We start from the raw sequence: 23,265 nt of genomic DNA, 5'->3' as shown, positions 1-23,265 counted from the left end.
TCCTAGCAGACAAATGAAACCTTGTGTGTAGTCTCCTGTATTAGCAATCGATATCATCCACTCATGTCTTATTTCCTTGCCCGGGGACTGCCGCAAAGTTAGAAGCAGATGAAAACAAAATTGCCCCTCAGTAACCAACTTGATGTAGTGCTACTGAACTAATAGTTACCCAAGGTATCTGTGGTGATTATCCATGTTTTATGAGACTTCTTCCATCAACCCTCAAACAAATATTGAGGGGCGAACCCTCAAAATGGCACTCATCAGCTGGGGCTTGACCTTTTGAGATTTCTCGACAGCCTCAGCATGAGAAATTTCTCAGGATCATTCTTTTAATACAATGGTCTTCCACTTGCCAAGGAACAGTGAACTGGTTTTGCTAGTGGTAGGCCAAATGATGGTGTAAGATTCTTCAATACTTTTCTCTTCTGCCTCCATCCTTTCCCTGGAAGCATTGTGGGGACTCCAGAATCCTGGTGGCACCACCTTCATTTTCTTACCTTCGTTTCCTCTTCAGAACATTGCAATCAAGCCTTGCGCTAATGAGCCAGGCCCCATGAGGAGTGAGTACTACTTCCATGGAATTTCCCTATGAATTTGACCCTAATGTAGACCTCAGTCATTTTCGGGAGTGATCTTTTTGGCTTCTACGTGCATAACATCTCGTTGCTAATTGTCTGAGTTCAAATATTGGTTCTAGATAATCTGTGGTGTGTGCTAGATCTGAAAGCCCTTACTTAGCCCACAGTCGTCTTCTCTAGGTTGAGAAGTTGCTACATATTTCTCTGCTCACGTGCTCAGCAACAGTTCTGAATGAAGACACTGCTACTTTCGCAAGGGAACGAAGGTGCATTCAAGGTAGTCAACTCAAACAAGGGGAATCAACTCCAGCCTTGGAATTTCCCCTCGACTGTGACTGCACTGTTGAAGTTTCATTTGTGCACTCAGTCATTTTCAGAAATGTTAACTTTCTCATGTATAATTCTGTAATATTTTTCAGTAAACTGGAAAAAGGGCGAAAGCCCATTGAATAAATATTATCTTTTGGATCGCAACATGCCTGAGCACTAGTTGCTGATTGGCGGTAATTGAGGTGGTCGTGCTAAGTTACCAAAAGTTTGTAGCTTAATAATTAAAAAAATTTGCCATTGTGCTCAATCAGCTTTTTCCCACATAAGACTGACGAGACAAGATAAAAGTAATATAAAATGAGAATACATATTAGCATGCAAATAAATTGAATTTTGCTTTTTCACACCATTCCAACTGATTGGCATGCATTGGCCAGCTTCAATTATTATGGGAATGGAATTATTTCTTAAATTAGCTGTTAAGTATTGAAGAATTTTGTTGTGGATGTATATAAATGTGCAATTAAGCATAATTTTCCACTTTGAATAGGAACCAGCTGTAACAAGTGACTTTTCAGGGATCTTCTGCACTCAATATAACTAACTTCATATGGTACATAAATTCGTGATGCAAAAATGAATGTTAGCAGATATGAAGAACCATCAGAATGACATTTGGAATGGGATAATGGAGACAATCCTTATAAGGAAAAATCACCATTTAAATTTCACAGCAAAGACAATTTTTCCTGCCTTAATCGTAATTATCCCTTAAATTTTAGGCAACATTTATGTCCCCGACTTTCCTGGTTTCCCACAAGAGTTGAAGGCTGTCCTGGTATCAAGTCGGAAAGCGTGATTTGAATGCCCTAGTTTCTATGCAATGGCAAATAAAAATGCTTATTTAGTAGCAGCTTATTCGAACTCGCGCTGGTTTTTAATGTAAATAATTTAAATTGTAAAATCAGAGTAGCCCTCTTTTGCTCAGGCTAAATAATCTGTGCATCCTGTTTCATCCTAACAGTCTTTCAGCGATTCATACATCTACATACTTTGGTGAAAGCCACAAAATTTGACTATCATTAATGAGAACACCTCAAAAAAGCACCCCTCATGTGAAAAATCCCCAAACCTTAACAAAAAAAACATCTATCCACAAATGTGTGACTGACAGCTATTACAAATCAAGATTATCCATCTCAAAACAAAGAAAATAAGATTGATGGAGAGAGGTAAGTTTCAAAAAGAAAAGGTTTGTTATTAAATGAACGCCTTACCCAAAATAAATAATGCAATGAGTGATTCTGCAAGTATATTGATCGCTAGAATCACCGTGTTAAGATTTTTGGGAAGAAACACAACATGTGCATGGATTAAAAACAAAGTGCAGTTTTAGTGAAGCTCTTCACTGTCCAGACCTTCATAGTAAGAGCAGGGATTTCAAAGTGTTCAGTGAGAAAAAAATGAGTCAAGTTCATAGAAAAAAAAATTCGAAGGATGAATATTTGCTTCATTAGTTCTTAAACCGGACACTTTTAATTCAAGAGCTTAGTTCACCTTCCATAAACTCATGCACCCAGCAGTAGCAGGCGGGCAATGATAATGGATGCAATGTTTTAATGGTATAACTTTTAACCCTTTAGCTGCGGCAGCATCAAAATTTTTCTGCCACTGTGTAGGGAACATGAGCGGGGAAGATATTTTTCCATCGACCCCAGGCGTGTTTCCAGCAGGTAGTTGACCCTCATAATCCGGGACTGCCCACCCTACCCCCTCACCATGAATTTAATATGTCCTGGGTAATTACGCAGGGACGGAAGACTCACCACCAATAGTATAAGAGAGACTAATGCTTTCAAATAAGTTTCCCCGGCTAATGGACAACAGCAAGATAAATAAATTCCTAGGAAATGCAAGGATTCATTGGAATGTTTTCATCGTGAATGCACCGCGGAGAGCAGGGATCTCTCTCTCGTAGAAGGGATAATCCGGGTAGCGCTCCCTGTGGTGAGGGTGCCCAGTCCTCGAAAGATGCCTTCGTGCTCTCTGCCACTAGGTTGGGCCAAGTTCAAGCAACAGCGGAAAGGATGGCAATAAAATCTTAAGGAAAGGTGCCAGTGGTAAAAAAATCTGGTCAAACGTAAAAAAACGTTTTTCCCGCACTCACTATGAAGACCGTTTAAAAACGTTCCCGCACCCTTAGGGTTAAATGCTTAGCGTGCCCTTACAGGCACAGAGAAATAACTCTACTAGGTACATGGAGTGTAGAGGCACAGTAATTTTAAGACATTCAAACTCAACCTCGAAGTGAAAATCAATCATTGGGAATTTCAATCCAGCAGCTTTAGGTTAAATTAATTAATTAGAATGAAACAAAGAACAAGATGGACTCAGATGCGATTGATTTACCATATCAAATTGTCTTCTGGAACAAAAAAATGAAAAAGCATTTCAATCTAACGGTCAGTTCCATAGACTACCCTTGTACATATGAATGTTATATAGCAAACTGAATATGGTCATAAACAGTTGGTAATATGATTACAATCAATATAGCACCATCTAGCCTATGTCAATTATATACATAGTAAAAGGAGGTTATACTAAAGTATACAAGATGTTTAGGTTCTATTCTACATTAGTGCTACTGATGGTGCAGTGATGACAGTGTATAGGTATGTGCTTTGCACAAATATTAGCCGGAGACCATCACAGCCAGAATCATACACTCCAAACTTTCAGATAGATTACACATTTTTCAAATGATGTGCTCCAATTTTACTGAAGATTTTTTGACTCAATGCAATATAATAGTTGAAACTAGGAAAATACCTATATGTTTTCATACTAGTAACAGTTAAAAACTCTAGTATTTACCATACCAGATCAAGAAATCACCCTCAAACCTTTTACTACAATTAATCTTTAAAAGAATTTCCATTAAGTTTCGTTAAACTGTCCAGACATCAAAATATTGGAAAGGGAATTTAAATAATGATTACGTGCAATAACAATAACTTCAAGTTGAACTTTTGTCTTCAACATTAATTGAGCATCAAGTGTTAACTTAGGATCAAAATTTCTTAGTTGAGGGTGTAACTTTACACTTACAAATACATAATATGTCATGCAGTTGATTAGGAATTTCATCCCTTTGAGGTAAAATATAGAATGAAATATTTACCCTAGGAGACTGCAAGGAAGTACTTTTAAAATCAATATTTAACAAAAAAAAACAAGATTTAAATCAAAGAAGTGTAATTTCATTCCACTTTCAGAAATTAAATTAATAAAGCTAAGCCATTTAGAGATTTGCACAAATTCGTCAAATCCATTGAGTTTCTCAAGTCAAAATACACTTTACAGAGATGTGACCAGCACTGTTAGGTTAAAAATTCATATACACACCATTGAAATACTTGACAAGAGTTTTATACAAGAAGGAATTTTCCAAGGCTAGAGATTATATTGGTTCTTTTATCAAGCATAGACAGGTGCATAAGTCAAGGAAATTGACCACACAAACTCAAACTACAATATTACAATGGATGAAAGGAAGCACAACATTTCTCTCTAGTCTTTCTCGACGGAATATGTACTTCACAAAGGAAATGAAAATAGTTACAGTGACAGTAAAAAGGGGATCACAAATGTCCAATAATAAAAGCATTTCTTTTACCTGCCTCAAATTAGTCATTGCTTTCACAGCACTGGACAAGGCCAAGAGAAAAATATTCATATGGTTGGTATCAGTATTTATGTAAACGTAAGAGGAGAAAATCTTATATCATGCTTCTAAAATCATAAACATAAATGGAGGTTCAGAGCTCCAATCAGTTATTGTGATTCTTGAAAATAATGACCATAAACAAATATCATACTTAGTAAGACACATTATGGGGGTCCATTTTTCAAAATCTTATCCATTCTCTTGAACAATAATTTATAAACAATATTATATACCAGATCTTTAATACCATTTGAAAGTTGATTTCGATCACAAAAAGATCTTAAAGAGTTTCAACATTGATAAAAAAACATAAATATTTATGGTTGCATGCGTACATGACATTTCTACACATTTCCTTATTTCGCAGAGAACAACAACAAATAATTAGAGATAATGAGTGCATTAGAAGCCACATGACCAAACTTAAAATGAAGAACAAAAGTTTCGCTAAGGCATATACAAATATCTTTATTTCAGTGTGAATTGATTATTAATTATTTTTTTTACTAAGAACCACTTAGCCCTCCAATACTTATCACTAATTGGGTAGTTGGGCACTTAATAAGTCAGCGACAATTGAGAATTTAGCTAGAATCGCCACAGAACTTATTTCCAGTCCACTGTGCTCATGTCCAACAAAGGACCCTCCACTGGACACTTTTCCTTGAATCAACTAGAAAATAATTTATTTATTAGGGCGTCGATCTTGTGCATTATTCTCTGAAGCAATCCTTGCCTTCAGATGCTCCTTGTACGCTAGAATGTCGCCTTCCCACTTAGTCACAGTTCCTTTCTCACAAACCCATATCTCTTCAGCCACCTGAAATCAGAAGTAGTTTTCCAATAAGAACAAATTTGGGATAACCAATTAGACCAAGACATTACATTACAGGTATTAAAAATAAGTAAAACTTCCATCTTAACATATGCATCAAATTATCCTCCATTAGAAATTAATATCAGCCCTCGATAAATTGCAAAATCTAACCTTGATTATTAGGCATAAATTGCATCATACAGGAGTGGGTGAGTCATAAATGATTAGGTTGTAATTATGCTTGAGAAACATTTGAAAGGAATTAAGCTAAAGCTGTTCTTTATTCACTACTCCCATATATTCTATTTCTGCAGAAAAATTGAACTTTAAATGGCCAAGACACTGCAAACCATAAGTGAACTTTGTTTGACTTTATGATGACAATAAAAAACCAGCTTAGTTATTATCTTTGACAGCCATAATTAAAGGTTGAACACTATCTTTGATTTCCGGAAGTGAATTCAAGCAGTTGTGATTATAAAAAAAATTAATTAAAAATTTGGGAAGATGCATGGCACACAACATATCTTACAACATTTAATGAAAAATCTGACGCTAGAAGAGAAATTTTTGACACTAATTTGCATTACAACCAGGAAAAAATACGGGTGTGTAACACTGTAACCATAGAACAATGTAATGCACTGACTAACAAGAAATTATTACTGCATTGGTAGCAGTATTTGCAGGTAATTTGTAAAAAATTATTTGATTTTATACAAAGGTAAAAAAATTATTGGGCACTTAATGACATTGGCAGCATGTGACCACAAAGTTGGCCTCTTGTAATAATGATAGATGAGAGTTAAGGCAAGCTGTTCCTCTAGTTAAAACATATTAATTCTATTAGATCTTATCATGTGTGCCATCCTTACAACAAAGGAATTATTCTACAGATGAAAAAGTGATAGCTATGAAAAGTTAAAACACAATCATAATGCACTGATCAGATGATGGACAATTCCAATGTGCAAAGAAATGAATTTACTTTTTCCCACAAATAATTATTACTAATATGATCAATTTTTGGATAACCATCTACCACAGCCAAACTCTACCTATCAAAAAGCACAAGGGAAATATTTTCAGGGGGTGCAGCAACAGGCAATAAAAAATTCAATCCTTACCTGACTAATAAGCCTGAAGTCGTGGCTAACCAGGACCATTCCTCCCTCAAAGTCATTGATAGCTTCCGCCAGGGCGTCAATTGTCTCCATATCCAAGTGGTTGGTGGGCTCGTCAAGCAGCAGAAGGTGAGGTGCTTGCCACGAGAGCCACGCAAAAACTACACGACAACGCTGTCCATCACTCAACTGTCGAATAGGACAGATCTGCAAAATGACAGAGGAGAGTAAGAAAAAAATTAGACCCCAGAAGAAAGTAAAGCTAAGACTCCTTCAAGATGCTGACCCAAACCTTCCAAAATTGCCGAGTACAAATGAATACAGTTGGAGCACATCATGAATTATAGGGAGCTGGAAGTTTACTTCAATTTGATTAGAGAGAGTATATGTGCGACTTTTACACTTATAACCCTTTCGCTGCTACAAGCGGGAACACCCGCAAAAAACATTATGGTTATTGCCTGCGACATGCGGGGATATTCCACGACTTTCAAAAAACTTTTCCTTTCAACACGACATGCGGGTAAATATCTACGTTTTCGAAAAACCCTCCCTTCGGTTGTAGGTGCTGCCATCTGCTTGAAATTCTAGCGGAACTACGTCCATTTGTGCGGCGACATTCAGCGACGTCAAATGAATGATTCAATTCATTTTTTTCTGGATAACAGGCAAAATAATGGAACCGATGAAAAATCTATTGAAGCAGCAAAAGGGTTAAACATAAATCTACAACAATGTCAATAAAAAAATTTCTTTACCAACTTTTGCAAAATTCTTTTTGGGAGTGCTTAGCCTTTTTCTGATGAAAATTACTTTTCTGGGAATTCTCATTTAATCCCAATGCCTATTTTTACATTTGATGTGGTGACCACTTTTATTTTTAATATAAAGCACCCACCGAACAAATTGCTGCGTACGAAACTGTAGTGGATATGACCATGACAGTGAAAAAGCAAAGAAATGATCAAAGCCACTCACTTATAGCCCACTTCAGACTCCTGTTAAAACAATCTCTATTTTTTCCACAACTAGGTCGGCAGATTAAAGGAAGGTGTTAGCAAGAGGAAAGTCTTACTTGTTTTGGCTGAGCACAAGGGGATAAATGTGATTGATCAGAAAACTGAAGCTAACATGCACAGCTTTGTGAAAACAATGAAAAGAGATGAAAAGGGTGCTTTTAAGTACAGGTTCCATGACCACTAAGGCCAAAATGTCTGATTGAACTTGGGAGTGGTGGTAGATTAAAAATCACAAAAAATTCTTTTTCAACCATGTTTCTATATGATTTATAGGTAGCCATCTAACACCTCAAGAAAAATACAATTTACAGCGTCCCCAATTATTATTTCAAGAGGTTGAGAGTGACCTGGGAGCAAATATAAACATTCTAGGTTTACAGCACTTCCAACTTTGCTATACACCATGGCAGATGCAAATTTTTACCTACTTAGTCATACCATTGAAGGCTTAGTTTTTAACAATAAATCCTAAAGATATGCTAATATTTTTTTTCAAAGAAAATGCTACCTGGAAAGTGAACTTTCAGGTATTGATAACTTCAAAAGTATTTGTAACAGTTACCTGTGTTTTGACTAGGGATGAGTCGATTCCACTTTTTTTCGATTCCAATTCAGACTCCTTCAAATCGATTCCTGATTCCATCGATTCTAATTCCTTCTAATAGGTGGGATATTGATTTATCTGTCGCCTTGCTGTCATTAAAATTTAAGAATTGAATGGAATAAAATAACAATAGCCGCGGTGGCTACATTGTCGTTTCGCCGCGGTGGCTAAACAATAATGTAGCGTTCTTTGCATCCATACATACCAGAGCAGCCTGACGGGTGCACGGTGGTGGCCGAACGCAACATGTCGAGTCCGCCCGCAGGCTTATGCCAAGCAAGTATCAACTTTCTCAAGGGTTGCATTGATGAAACTGGGCTACGCAAATGCGAATGTCTAAATTTTTATTATTGACGCAGATGCGAGTACGTCTATGAAAAAAAGTTACCTACAAAACCCGCTGTATATATAAGAAACTTTTTTTCACAGGAAAACTCGCTCTCTGCACGTTTTTATTATCATCAGACTTCAATTATCATTCGAAAATAAAAAATATATACCGTATATCTCCGAATATAGTCCCCCCTTTTTTTCCAAAAATGGCCGCGGAAAAGTAAGGGGGGGGGACTATAATCGAGTGTAATCCAATTTAGCATACTAAAGGTGACCATAAAGTAATAAGTAACGGCATAATGGCTAATGTTCTCGTAGTCTTTCTATTTGAGTATATTTATGAGGATTATAATCGGAGATATTAGTAAATACTGCCACGTTTTACCGGAAATTAAGACAATTTTTACCACAAATGTTGTACAGATACGATTATTCCGATTCAAATAGCATATCGAATATGCGTTTTCACGGAATCCATCGGGTAGCCGCTAATTTTTCTTGGAAAAGTATTGTTAGAATAATTCAATCGACACTGATCACTTAATGACGCAAAACAGTAAATAATTAAAATGAAAACTAAACACACACTATCATTACATTAATCGAACACTAGAATTGAATCAATAGTACATGTACCCGTCGCTCATTTAATAACTACACGATTTAAATAATTGCGAAAAATAAACAGATAAAGTGAACCTTTCGTGACGATTTAGCATTTTATTGCGTCCGTAGCTACTATACGTCCATGTGCCCGTGCGGTTCGTGTTTACAACCACTGCCTTTACAGCCTTCGCAGGACAAGAATGCGCAATAGGTGATGCATTTGTTTCTGAAAAGGCGCAATAATCGACGACTTTAAACCAGAAGCGCCGGCATTACTGCATTTGATCGAAATACAGCGACTCAGCATCGAAAGTGTAATCAATTTATTGAGGAATATCTTCAATTCGTCAGGGTAAATAGGATCGATAAATTACGTCGCATAACGTTTCGCAATTATTTCCGCGATATTTTCTTTATTAAAAATAATTTTACGTTCAACAGTGAGGTGATGGATCAAGTATAGAAAGATGAGGATCAATCCTGCCGCAGATAAGAGGCCTTCAAAGACGGAGTTTCGATGCCAATTTAAAAATAGCCGTTGCAGAATACGCCGTAAATCATAGTATTTACAGCGCTAGCAAAGCGCTAATACATCGCGGAAGTCATTTCGGGGGTCTCGATGCGGCAGATTCAAAGAATTAGAGGAAAATATCGTCGAATTTGTGCGCAAATGCAGAGCAGAAGCTCTTTGTGTAACTTATGCAATGATTCGCGACGAGGCATTGAAAATTGATATAATTTTTTTCAGTTTTAATGTTTGTTGGAAAAAGTTTATTTCTTAATTTTAATACTTTGATATTTGTAAGTCCTGTAGTTTAATTGTTTTGCTTAGCAGGCATTTGATAGCAATATTTTTATAATATTTATACTTTATTTAACACAATTTTATTTAGATTTCCTAAATTCTTCAGGTCACTTGGATTTGTGATGACTTGATGGGTGTGTTACACTGGATCTAAGGAAGTTTCAGGGCCAAATGCAATACTATTTATGGGCTTTAAGTTAAAGCTTATATATTGACATTGTCTGTAGTCATTTGGAAATCAAAAATATTAATAATTTGTGAAGGTTTAAAAAATACAATAGCCTTGGATACTTAAAAAAATTTCTCATTTCTTCATTACATCTGGTTAAGGAACTATAAATTACTGATACATGCAATGGATCACAACATGTTTTAGGTATAGTTATTTTGTTGTGATGGAAAATATGTGAACAGATTTGTTCTTAATCTTCACAGAAAATAATAGTTTTTATCGAATCTAGAATCTTAACTTGCTAACCACAGAAAAATTGCCTTCCTTTACATTTTAAAATTTTTCCCAAAACTGAGGTCTCAAAATTGGGGGGGGGACTATATTCGGAGATATACGGTATTTCGATCTATTATACATAAAAATTGGTGGTCCAGATGAATTCTCCGATGGTGATTCATAATCGCAATAATTTGATTTGCCGCGACCAGTGATTAATAAAAGAATGAAAAACGAATGCATTGCTTCCAGATCCCATGGTTTCCTATTTTTTTCTCTGAGAGTTGCTCATGAACATGCGCCATTTCAGGGTTAGTCGGTTTGTCGCTCTTGCCGACATTTTCATGTTTCCGAGGCTGCTTAGGTATGTTCCTCGCTGCACCTGCGTGCCAGGCGTATCCTCCGTGCAGGCAAGGCTGACACCACAGCCGCTTAGGTGTGTGGCAGCCTCTATGCCCCAATCTTATAGTCTATGCTCAATACATGGAATCGATGGAATCAGAATCGACTTTAGGCGATCGATTCTTGATTCCGTGCCCGAGAATCGGTGGAATCGAGAATCGACATTTGGAATTGACTCATCCCTAGTTTTGACATATTAAAATTATAAAATGTTAATGAAAATCTCACATTAGTGGTTCTAGTATTAATATGCACTTAACTACCTTTCTCACAAGTTTGTCAATAATTGAATGCATACAGCATAATAAGCAAATAATGCGAGCACATCAATGTGTTCTTAATTCCATACTACAACAAGAGGACTTCACTTCCATTTTAATATGGCAAACCCAATCAATCAATTTTCCACAGCACCAAACATGCAACAACTAATAAATGCCAGGAATTATTTGCTCCCATGGCAAATCTGAATTCAGACAAGAAAAATTTATGTAATTATGTTATTGAAGTTGGCTTGTTCCTCCACTAGGAAATATAATCAACACTGCAGCATGGAGGAAAGTAAATTCTTTTTTATTTCACCCTGCAGAACATGGTATAATGCCGCACCTTGTACTACTATATTTTCATTTATTTAATTTTGTTAGTTGTTTGGGTTTTAGATTGCATTAATTTATATGTTAACATACACTTTGCTGGACTGATGTTTTGGACTGTTTGTAGTAAAGAACATTGCTAAGTGTTGTTGATAAAAAGAAGGGATTGTTGGAAAGAGAGTTAAAGAGTGAAGATATAAAATAAAAGAGGGGCAATCCTAAATTGAATAATTTCAAGGAAGTCTATATTTTAAAAGGGACCCTGATGTCACAATAGGCAGTGGGCCTTGAATACAATTTGAACTTTACCTGCTGCCGCCCAGTCAGACCATAACGCCCAATGATTTTTCGCATCTCCTCTTTCTCCTTGACCTCGGGAAATGAGCGGAGCATATAGTCCAATGGAGAGACATCCAGATCCAATAATTCGTGAAGATGCTGGTGATAACGAGCGATTCGCAGGTGAGAATTCTTTCGGATCATCCCTTCATTGGGAATCAACTGCCAACATAAGAGGAAAGAAATAAAGGATTAGATGCCACATCATAAAAAGGCATGCCTTCACAGCTTACCATCTATATAATCTAGTAAGTTCCACACTATAATCAACAATTTCATAAATAATTTAGTCTTCACTGCCATTCTTGCAATTCTAACACTATATAAAGTTTTGCAATATAAGTGGTTGGAAGAAAATTCCTTTGCTTTTCTACAAAACACACACTTTGTAGAAAAGCAAAGTAATTTTCTTCCAACCATATAATGGAATTCTACAAAGTAAAAGCCTCAACAATTCAGTGCATTTTGCAACATACTAAGTGATTTTTTCCCTAAAACCTGGTTCCAAAAAGTGAAGCAGGAAACTTAAAATAGCGATTCCTCCTTTAAAATATTACTTCAATCATTTATGCCAAAAATATATCATGACACAAAGAACTGGCATCCATGAGACAGGGACAAACCTCTCCATAAAGAAGTTTCAGAAGAGTACTCTTTCCAGCTCCGTTAGGTCCGACAAGTGCCACCCTTGTGTCTAGATCAATACCAAATTCCAGGTTCTTGTATATCCAGGGTCCATTGGAGGTATATCTGAAGCTCACATTCTGGAAATAAAAGATATGGGCACAGGTAAGATATGCCTCTAATTGAAACTATGCATGGACTGAGGTTCAGTAATAACTTCAAAAAAGCAGGATATTGACTGTAAATCATTTGATAAATTCCCTTAGATTTCCAGGTTTTTCAAGGGAATAACCTGGCTTCCAGTGTGATATCCCATTCATAATATAAGTATGTTCGATAAATGTTGCTCTAAGGGTAGAAATTACTGACAACAAGAATAAAATGGGCCTGTTACGTGTAACAATACATTTAATTGGAGAAGTATTAAAAATAGTCCATTATTTTTTTATTAAGTGAAACTTTATGACTAGAAATGAGAAGGATGAGAACCACTGCAATCAATATTACTCACCTGGACCATAATAACAGGAGGAGGAATCTTCCCACATGATGGGAAATAAAACTGAATAATTTTCTCATTGGTCACCTTCTCTGTAAGACCTTGTGATACCATCTTAGCTAGAGTCTTCTCTTTACTTTGGGCCTGTCGGGCAAGCTTAGCACTTCCATGACCGAACCGCGCAATGTAATTCTGTAATAAATTAAGATTACCATTGTAATTTCAAAGACTTAACCGAAATACTTCTGGAATACACATAAAAATGCTATGGATGCATAGGAATATCTGATTAATTACTTTTTAACATAGGATAATTCTCTACCATTGCTTCCTCTGTTGTTAAGCTTCATTCAAAATCAGGGTCATCTCATACAAAAAAACAAGACCCTGCCCGAACCATATCCAAAATAAACAAAACTAGCAGCATATGCTCAGTGAATATGACTTATTGAAAACATTGAAGGAAAATTTAAAGCATATCCAGATATAAACTTGTCTCCTTCATTGTAAGTTTTCAAAATTAAGGTATAAATCCCAGCATACATCTTACCATCTAAATTCGTGAGAAATCTTCAAAAATGCATTTTTAATCTACAAAACACAATGAATAATACTATGCATGAGGCAAGAAATAGGTACATAACATTCAATGTGCTAGCAAATGTTAGGTATTACAGTAATACATATCCCTACAATAAAAAAACAAGATGCAATGGTGAATTGACAATGAAACCCGGCATCAGGTGAATTCGCTTCTGGTCAACAGAATCACTTATTTTCATGAGGAGACTCTACTCCACAGCAAGATATAACTCAATTGCGAGGAATCTACCCCATGCACATCATATTCTCGGCCAAAATCATCATTTGCTCTGGGTTAACCAAACATTTATATCTTCAAGAACTAACACTGAAAGTGATCCTTAATCCAGCCACAGAATTAAATTATGACATTAAAAACAAACCTTCATATGGGCAATCTGATCCTGTTCCCACTGGTACTGTTTCATTTGGTTCTCCAAAAGTTCCAGACGAGTTCTAACAAATGCTTCATAATTACCCTAGAATAAAATTTGTATCATTATTAGAGATACATATAAATAGCAATTTCATTTACATTTTACAGGACTTTCAATTTCAGTTTATAGCATTTTATAAAATATTTTTCTCATGATTTATTACACATTAAGCATAGAACTGAACAACAATTAATGGTAAGAAAACTAGATAAATGCTCATTCCTCTGATACAAATTTTCTGAGAAGACCTGCACAAACTAGGTAATAGAATATCAATCCTTTCCCAAAGCAAGATTTGTGGGCATTTTACTAAGATTAAGCTCACATTAAAGTCAGTTATTTCAATATCCCCAGAATAACTTTACAAAAAACAGACATTTATTAAATTTATTTACTCAATCACAGAGTAAAATTCCATGTGAGGAGAAAATAATAACTATAAATACTTACGGTGTAATACTTGAGCTTTTTCTTGTTGAGATGGATAATATTAGTACACACACCATTCAGAAAATCCTGGGAATGTGAGATTATAACCAGAATCCGCTTATACCTGCAAATATGGAAATATTTCAATGGAAGAAAGGAAGTGATCATAATCCTCAACAATAATTCTTAGCCATGGAACAGGGCAGTGGAACTATGTAAAGGCAGTTTTACACAGGGCACATAATTGCACAATCTGATGTGTACAATGGCACAGTCAAAATTGAGTTGTATAAAGCAGTGAATTGCTAGAACGCATGCGAGAATCCATGGACATGAGATGGCAAAATAGCCCCTTCTAATTTATTTTAATCATCTGTACAATTGCTCGCCATTATGAGAATGCAGTTCTAATCTGCACAATAACATGCCCTAAATGGGAGAATGCGGTATGATGCTATCGATAGTTGATTTCTTCCCGAATAGAGTAAGTCTTCCATGTAGGAACAAGATGCATTCCATAAGACCTTGTTCATAAGTTGATAAACCTATGCAAGGCAACGAAGAGTGTGGTTATCCTGCAGAATGCAACATTGAATCACAATTGTGCACTTATTCACGATTGTGATAAACTGATCTAGCTGGGCATGCAATGCAGCCAGAGCCGTAAAAAAAAAAAATCACAGGGCGCAGGAAGGAAGAAGAAGCAAAACACTCAACAGTTCCTGACTTCACACTGGATTCAATGATACTTTGTTCAGATTATGCCCTAAGTGTGAGTTCCTCTACATCACACCACACTCGAAAGGTGCCTAATTTGAAGTTTTGGCTTGAATTTTCTTAATTTTCATATCTTTGAAAGTTCGTAAATCGAATGTGCCTAGGAAGACGACTAACAATATAACCAATTTACGAGTGGTAATGAGTGGGTCACCATGATTCCACAGGAATGAGGCTTATTATATCATGTTGCATGGATACTGACGTATCTCCTACTGCAGGAAGAACTATAATTGATGTACTTGGCTGCAGTGCACAAGGAGAACTTAAACATAGCGCATAACGTTTTCATGCAGTGCAGTCTCCTGCTGACCTCTACGGATTTATTTGGAACTATTTTGACCTAGTTCTGGTTTGTGCATCTTCAGGTAGCTTTACTGTTTGTTTTTGTGAAAGTTTTTCTTATTGACGTCTTTTTTATCGACGTTACAATAGTTTGAACATATATTGAGGCCTATGGCATATAATATGACCGGCCCCAATGGCTAGTCTAGTTTAAAGGGTGCCGGACCAAGAGGTGTTAATAACAAAAATTTCATAATAATGTTTCTTTCACCCAGGACTGGATAGGGCTTTTTGTCAGGACCAACAATTTACCTCCTCGTAATAATGACAACTTTGTAATAAGGTTGTTCGTGTTAACGAGACTCTGCTGCATTAACATGGAGTGAGGCCTCCAAATATGCTAAACATGGATTCCTGCACTTAACAAACTTTAAATCCCAACCTCTCCCTTGCCTCTTCTCCCCTTTACCACACCCAACCCACTGACCTAAATAAACATGTGCATATTTATCCATTCTGCCATGCAGCACCCATGTTGATTTAAAAATTAAAGCAACATGTGTTTTAAAACTAGTTTTGTTCCATTTTAAACAGTGCTAGTCAAAATTTTGTATTCACGATTTTAGCTAAAGGGCATGAATCAAGAACGAAAAAATAGCAAATTTTTGAGTTCCTCAGTGGTATGCGTAACTAATGTTCCATACGAATTTCATAGCCATTGCACACGTATTGCAATGCAGATTTCAAATACAAGACCAGTAACATTGTAAATAGGATAACCAAATAACAACTGTCAATACTTGGTTAATTATTCAAGAATTGAAAATTGATCAGTAATAAGACCCAAGAGGGTTTCTTTTTCCATTTGTATTCACTGAATGCAAAAGCCTAGACCACATTATAACACTGAAGACATTTGTAATAAGAACGACAAACTTACGTCTTCAGTTCTTCCTCCAACCACACACAAGCATCAAGATCGAGGTGATTGGTTGGCTCATCCAACAGTAGGAGATGGGGGCGAACATACAAGGCACGGGCAAGGGCAATCCTCATCCGCCATCCTCCTAAAGAACCAAAGTGAAAGTGTCCACCATTCATCATTAGTACTACACGCGACACCTTGAAACAAAAACTGGAAATAAAGTCATGCTACATTACATAGTTACGCACCTGAGAAATCTTTACACTTCTTCACTTGCATCTCTCTGGTGAAGCCTAAACCATGAAGAATGTAAGCTGCCCTAGATTCAGCAGTATCGGCACTAATGTCATCAAGTCTTTCATAAACGTCCATCAGCTGCTCCTGAGAGTCTGTTGATATAAAAAAAATGCTTTCTTATAATGCAAATATTGAAATACTATGCATGACCATCAGACCTTAAAATATTAACACTAAACCAACACCCACAATCATTATAAAAAGCACAGGAGTAAGAGACTCTTCTACAGTACTACCAGGGGTACATGGGCTGGTCTCTTTAGCCACCAAATAACCATTTCTTTTATTCTAATCCATCAGAAAAATTCAATGAGGGGCACAGTTTCTAAGTTTCCTAATTCAAGTCCAAACTTTGTTTTGATTTTGACTGAAATTGAGTCTGTAATGGACCACATGGTCCTACACATGGAGGTAGCCTTAAAAAATAACACTGAACATGTTAATGATGAAATCACTTGGAAGAAATCCACATGATGAAAGAACCTTAATTGATAAAAAAAAATCATTTCACATTAAAGAGGTTGTATAATGAAGATATGAAGTAAGGGAAGTGAATGCTCTATAGTGTCAAAGATGATTGGAAAGGAGCTGTAATTAAAGTTACTTTCCACATCCTTACATTTGAAGGAGTTCGACAATGGGGAATTTTCATGGTTTCATTATTGAGATCATGCTGATTGGTAGGGTCCCGCAAATTTCCAAGGCATCTTGTTTTCTTTGTTTGTAAGGTATGTCGATGTCAAGAGTTACGTAGAAAGGAAACCTCATAAAAATAGGATGCACCAATAAATAAGGCCTTCAACGAGTGCTGGTGAATTTCAATTAAAAAATTAAATAAGATCCATTGCTTAAAGTTGGCTGAAACATCAATCTTGAATACCTATTCACATAATTTATGAAATTGTTATGGCAATGATTTCAAGGAGATTCCCCGATAAATATTAACAAACAAATTGAAAATTTGGATGTTGATAGAAAATACAAATTTATGTATTTTTATTTAAAATACTAAGATTCGAACATCAGAAAACATTTGAATGTGAAAAAGCAAACATCAAATTTCCTCATCTATCATTAGTGAGAGCGAAGAAAGGTGCCACTGGCCAATTTTAGTGATAAAATGTATATTTCAAATGAAGTTTGTGTATGTATTCCTTCTGCCATTATGCAATGTTTAAAACTGACATTAACATATTAAAATTATAAAAACTATCTTTAAATACATTTGTATACTTACACTCACCAATTCTTCAAAGAGTAAAAAATAGACAACATTTTTAAAACATATGTAGTGTCAAAACCACAAAGAGAAGTAAGTAGCATCAATGTCATTTATTAAATTCTGATCGATTGTGAGATAAAATTAATTGGCGATAACCTAAATACATAGCCTTAAATTGAACTGTTGTATTTAAGTTTAAGTAACGTGGTAGATGTTAAGAAACATTGATTTGAAAATCCATATTCTCTATTCCCTGAAGATATAGGATATTACTTTAACTAGTTCGTTAGGAATAAATAGTTACCATCATCTTCACATGCGACTAACTTCTCTGCCAGCTTCTCAAGGCGAACTCTCTCCTCATCCACTTCCATTACACACTGGAGAGCTGTCTTGTCGGAAGCAGGCATCTCTCTGGTCAGATGGAATATATCAATATGCTCAGGAATAGGCACCTCACGGTTCCCCAATACAGATAACAATGTTGATTTCCCTGTAAGTGAATAAAGCATGGCGAGTGAAAAAAATTGAAAGTGACAGAAAAATAAGAAATACGACGGTAATGTTAGTCTTTATAATTAAATGTCAACACCGAGAACAACTACAAGCATCAAGACTTAATTACGATTCTAAGAAGGGAATTGAAACCACCTAAGTAGGTGAAAACTATAACGCATGTCCATGCACTGAAATAACATTGCAATGAAAAGCACTTCGTTCTAGAAGTGAGAAACATTATTGCATCGCGTCAAAGGACTTTAAAGAGAATGAAGAATTCCTAGTGCGTTTAGTTTAACTACTACTTACCACTTCCATTAAGACCCAATAGACCATAACGGCGTCCACAGTTCAATTCAAGAATTGAATCCTGCAGCAGCTCACAACCATGAAATGTAATTGAAAAATTATCAATTTTCACGTCTCGGGATCGAGGATGCACGGCTAAACTACCAGTGCAGGCTCGAGCTTCCGCATTCAACTTGGCATCGTGCTCCAATTTCTGACACAAGGCCTCTGAAATATGATAGGATTCATAGAACAACATAAATTGTGCATCACAATAGAGTGAAATAGCACCAAAATGATTTCAACCACTATAAAGTCAGCAAATACGTACACAATAAGGTCCACGTTAAAATGACTGCATATGTGCATTAAGTTCGCGCAATTACACAATGTAGATAGATTTCCTAAAATATCGTAGGAAAATTGAAACTACGAACCTTCTGTACTAATCTCTGTTCCATTCTCTCCATTGACATCAGAATCTTTCTCCGCGTTGCCATTTTCCACTTTATTTACAGGTTTCTTTCCACTTTGTCTAGCTTTTGCTGCTTCCTTCTTCTTCTGATCTCGCTTCTTCTTCGCATCGGACGGCATATTTTCTAAGTACCACAATTAACTATTTTAAGCAGGTCACGATCAATTTCAAGTTTATTATCCCTGAAATTAGAGATGTTAAATGAAGCATACGAGGAAAACGGACAATGAGGTCCACAAAAAAATTTGAGTTCCACGTTTCATGATTCACCACTGTCACACTTACCACAAAATTTTGTAAAATTATTATCACGGCAACTCTTGCAATGGGTGCGATCAATTCCAAAATTCGAAATGTAGGAAAATTTTAGGATATTAATTACCGAAATTTGACATGCGTTCAACTGATTTTCGTGTTGGATTGAGCACCAAATTGTAATTCTAGGTGGCACTGCAGGAAAAAATCTCGCACTTCACTTATCTTTTCGACTGCTGGCGTGTTCTGTGAGAAAATACTTGGTTTCAATAGCTGAAGTGATTACGAAATTTGTTGGCAACTACTATCGGAAATACTCCATGAGTCGCATAGAGACTGGATTTCTTCAAAATTTCCATAGATACGCGCTCCACCGTGGTGAATTCATTCTTTGAAGGTGTACCTCTTTATTGCCCGCGCGATTTTGTTTAGCGGGAAACTCATAATTCGGTATAAAGCGCCCTCACATTGGACTTTTGCTTATGTAAATTTATTTACATCGTTAGCAAAATAATTAAATCGAGCATTGGACTTCATGGCGTTAAGAATGTGGTTATTCAGCTATTGTACAGATACCTTTCTGTAACAGTGACTTCATTGGTTTCCTAGTAACGAATCGAAGATGTATCTAATGTAAGATCTAATTTTTTTTACCTTGAACTACTAGCCTACTAGCAAGGAAGAAACACTTACAAGTGGGAAGAGAAATATCATTAGTCATGCTTTCTGACATAGATATATTGTGATGCACGAACGAGTTTACATGGAAGTGAATACACCTTCCTAGATAGCGGGGTTAATATGTAGCCATGTCCACCTTCGTATTACTAGTCTACTATTACTAATAGTAATTCTATATGTATATGGTCATTGGATATAAAGGTATAAACTGTCATATCTCATGTAATGGACAAGCTTGTTGGTCACAGTTATTCACCCTGTCCTCCCTTGGCGCCAGGGGCACAGCTAGGAATTAAGGCTAGGCGGGGTTTTAGGCGCAGCTAATACTTTCGGGTGTGGGGGTATTGCATACCTATCAGGGTAAGCAGGAGTTGCGGGGGCCCTCCTCCAGAAAAAATTGAAGAATAATTGTTCAAAATGGCGAGTTTTACGGCTTTCTGAGGGATATGTGATAAGTCCTAACTTTATTCTATAAGTAATACTGATCCAGATAAGTAAAATGGATTAACCTTTAAAATTTCTCTGAGCTCTGAGGGGGTGGGGGTTATCCCCCAAAACCCCCGGCCCCCTCGCTGCGCCACTGCTTGGCGCAACTTGCTCATGGTCCTTGGGTACAAATATAGGTGCTCATTGTTCTCATCGTCTCTGTAAGGGTTTCTCTTTCTAAAAGGCCTGATCAAGTTCAGGATCTCTCTTTATTTTTCCTATTTTCCTCCCCTTCATATTGCCACCTTTTGATCCAAATCCATTAGGTTCAGGAATGGTTTCCATTTCTAATTTTAGGAACATCTCAGGAACATGAAATAATTATTTTAAGAAACCAACATTTTAAGAAAATTATGGCTGCTTTATTAATAAAGCACTGTTATAATTTTCTTAAAATGTTGGTTTCATTCACCTTTTCCATGCTAAATTGTCACAACTTGGCTTAACTCCCCTATACCATGGCTTGCCCCCCCCTAGTTATGATCCTGGGTACCTACGTGCTTGGATGGACAGTGGTGACGAAGTCACTAATACACATGGATGCGATAGCACAGAGTATGAAACATTTTCATCTAAAAATATCAAAAACTTTCCTCCATCCCTTTAAACTCTGGGTGGTTGATGAATAAGGAATGTTATAACCTGTGCAGGAGGCACCCTGCCACGAGAGCTGGTCTGGTAGAGTTAAGCATGCCCCTTAGCAATCCTTAAGGTGAGGGAAAGTGTAAGATATCCAGGTAGGAATAGAAATTTTGGGTAAATGCTGCGGTCAGAGTGCAAAACATTTAAAAACTTTCCCAAACTCTAAGGGTTAAGTTACACCAAACAATTGTTTGCTATAGCGAGTTGTTTGTTTGATTCTGAAATTGATATGAATTTTCTTCCAGACTGGGCTCAAAATTAGCGAGTGCTTCTGGCTTATGTCGCATTTTCTTCTCACGTATGGTCATGGATATCCTAAATTTATCCATCCCTTTCACTCCCTCCATCCACCTCATACATACCCCTTCTGCACCTTACACAAGTAGGGCCTATGGACTTCATTTGTCGCCAATGAGAGAGTAACTTTCACACTTCCACATGTGTATTTAATCAGTGAGCTGGGTAGGGAGTACTCTTTCTCTACGATATATCTCCACTAGCTCCTACTATTTCTTTATTTTGGTCCTCCTCAGAGCATCCACATTCCACCTCACCCAGCTCTACTTCTGCTCTTTCTGAGCCTTACAATACATTTCATCACCCTCAGTTGTGTTGTCAGTCTACATCAAATGGAGGGAACCTGTGGAAGTTTTTTCAGGCTACTCTTAAGCAATAGACTTTGTGTCCCCGAATTGTCATCATTAGAATCCTGTTGCTTACATACTCAATGCCTACTTCTCTTTTACCCAGTTTTCCATTTAAAATTTTCCTTTTTGACTCTCATCCATACCTTGTACAGTGCAGCTCTCGGGTTCATTGAAGCCTTACCACCATGACTTGACACCTTGACTTGATTTGTTCTTGGTTATTGTTACTGTGTTACCTGCCTTCATGGAGGATGTGTCGTATCAGCAAAGACCAGAAATGTGGTTTATGCATGATGGTGCACCATGGCAATGTGCATGAACATCTGATGCTGACATTTAAGGACTGCTGGATTGGTCAGGGAGGCCACAAACCTTGGTCCTCCCCATCTCCAGACCTCAATCCCTTAGATTTTTGGCTATGGGGGTACTTGAAGGCAATGGTCTACATCACCCCAGTCAACGATGTCTAGACACTGCAGGACCATGTCTTCGACGCAAGCCAGATTTTCAGAAGGAACTGGGTGTATTTCAAAGAGTGTGTGATTCAAAGGGCAGATGGATGCATTGCCATTGACAGACATCTCATTGAGCATCCCTTGAATGTATCCTGAGAACTAGTGCGCTGCAGGTTGCAGAAAGTTTGCATTCCTGGACCAAGGTTTATTGGACTTTTTATCTTGTTTTTGTTGGATACTACCTCCTCTCAAAGTATTTGACACTTTTCTTGTAAGCACCCTGAATTTTCCACTACCCACATAACACTACGTAATACTTGATAGGAATAATTGATCCAGAAATGTATAATTTCCTCTCTAATTTTGTTCCACTGCATCAGAAGAATTTGTGCGGTACATCCTGTTTCACTCTATTTGCCCTTCTTCTTATAAAAAATATAAGTCCAGACATTATATAAAGACAGTGAGCTTTCCTAGTTATATTTTTAATCAAGTATGTACGTAAAATCAGACTAGTACCCCTCTAGCCACTTGAGCAATCAATGACGAATACAACTTATAGTTTTTGAATTTAAATAGACCTCTGAGTATCACTCTCAAAAATGCAGCAAAATGATCAGCTGCTTCTCCATCCCCGATACTGTTCTCTTCTTTTACTAGATATGTTCATCCTCCTCATAGGGAAATATTTCCTTTCTTTAGAAACAGCAAATCATGGTTTTGATAGTAGTGGGCCCTGCAATGCCCCAATGACGGAGTTGGGATTCCCTATCCTACTCCTTACATCCCTATCCTCTCCCCTCTCCCTGGAGGCGCAGTCAGGCTCTCATGGTGGAGATCAGTGGTGCAGCGAGGGGAGGGGGTTTGGGGTATAAACCCCCCCCCCCCCCTCAGAGCTCAGAGAAATTTTAAAGTTTAATCCATTTTACTTAATTGGATTGATATTACTAATAGAATAGTGTAAGGATTCAGAAAGCTGTAAAACTCACCATTTTGAACCATTTATCTCAAAATTCTACAATTTATTAATCTCGCACCTACCGCTTATCCTGGTGGGTATTCCATACCTCCACACACCCCGGTATTA

At 36.9% G+C, this 23,265-nt stretch overlaps 1 protein-coding gene across 1 annotated transcript; it reads right to left on the bottom strand.

Moving 5' to 3' along the window:
- Positions 1–4,092: 4,092 nt before the first annotated feature.
- On the bottom strand, positions 4,093–19,508 carry LOC124163220 (ATP-binding cassette sub-family F member 2). Its single transcript, XM_046539970.1, has 13 exons — positions 19,298–19,508; positions 18,975–19,194; positions 18,559–18,765; positions 18,056–18,244; positions 16,481–16,621; positions 16,248–16,374; positions 14,267–14,369; positions 13,763–13,858; positions 12,810–12,989; positions 12,298–12,438; positions 11,645–11,836; positions 6,526–6,729; positions 4,093–5,401 (listed from the first exon to the last, which is right to left on the bottom strand). Exons 2-13 carry the CDS (start codon positions 19,129–19,131, stop codon positions 5,267–5,269), a joined length of 1,872 nt encoding a protein of 623 aa, XP_046395926.1. The 5' UTR covers positions 19,132–19,194; positions 19,298–19,508; the 3' UTR covers positions 4,093–5,266.
- Between the last annotated feature and the right edge of the window lie 3,757 nt (positions 19,509–23,265).

The sequence above is a fragment of the Ischnura elegans genome, chromosome 8, assembly GCF_921293095.1.
Source record: "Ischnura elegans chromosome 8, ioIscEleg1.1, whole genome shotgun sequence".
Taxonomy (NCBI): domain Eukaryota; kingdom Metazoa; phylum Arthropoda; class Insecta; order Odonata; family Coenagrionidae; genus Ischnura; species Ischnura elegans.
Note: the sequence above shows the minus strand (reverse complement) of the source record. Positions and strands in the feature narration are given on the sequence as shown.

Excerpts from the sequence above, each read along its gene's own strand:
- LOC124163220 (XM_046539970.1), bottom strand. The coding sequence starts at position 19,131 with ATGCCGTCCGATGCGAAGAAGAAGCGAGATCAGAAGAAGAAGGAAGCA. Across the intron at positions 16,622-18,055 it reads AGTCGCATGTGAAGATGATG|ACTCTCAGGAGCAGCTGATG; the intron begins GTAACTATTTAT and ends TTATATCAACAG. Across the intron at positions 16,375-16,480 it reads GAAGTGTAAAGATTTCTCAG|GAGGATGGCGGATGAGGATT; the intron begins GTGCGTAACTAT and ends TTGGTTCTTTAG.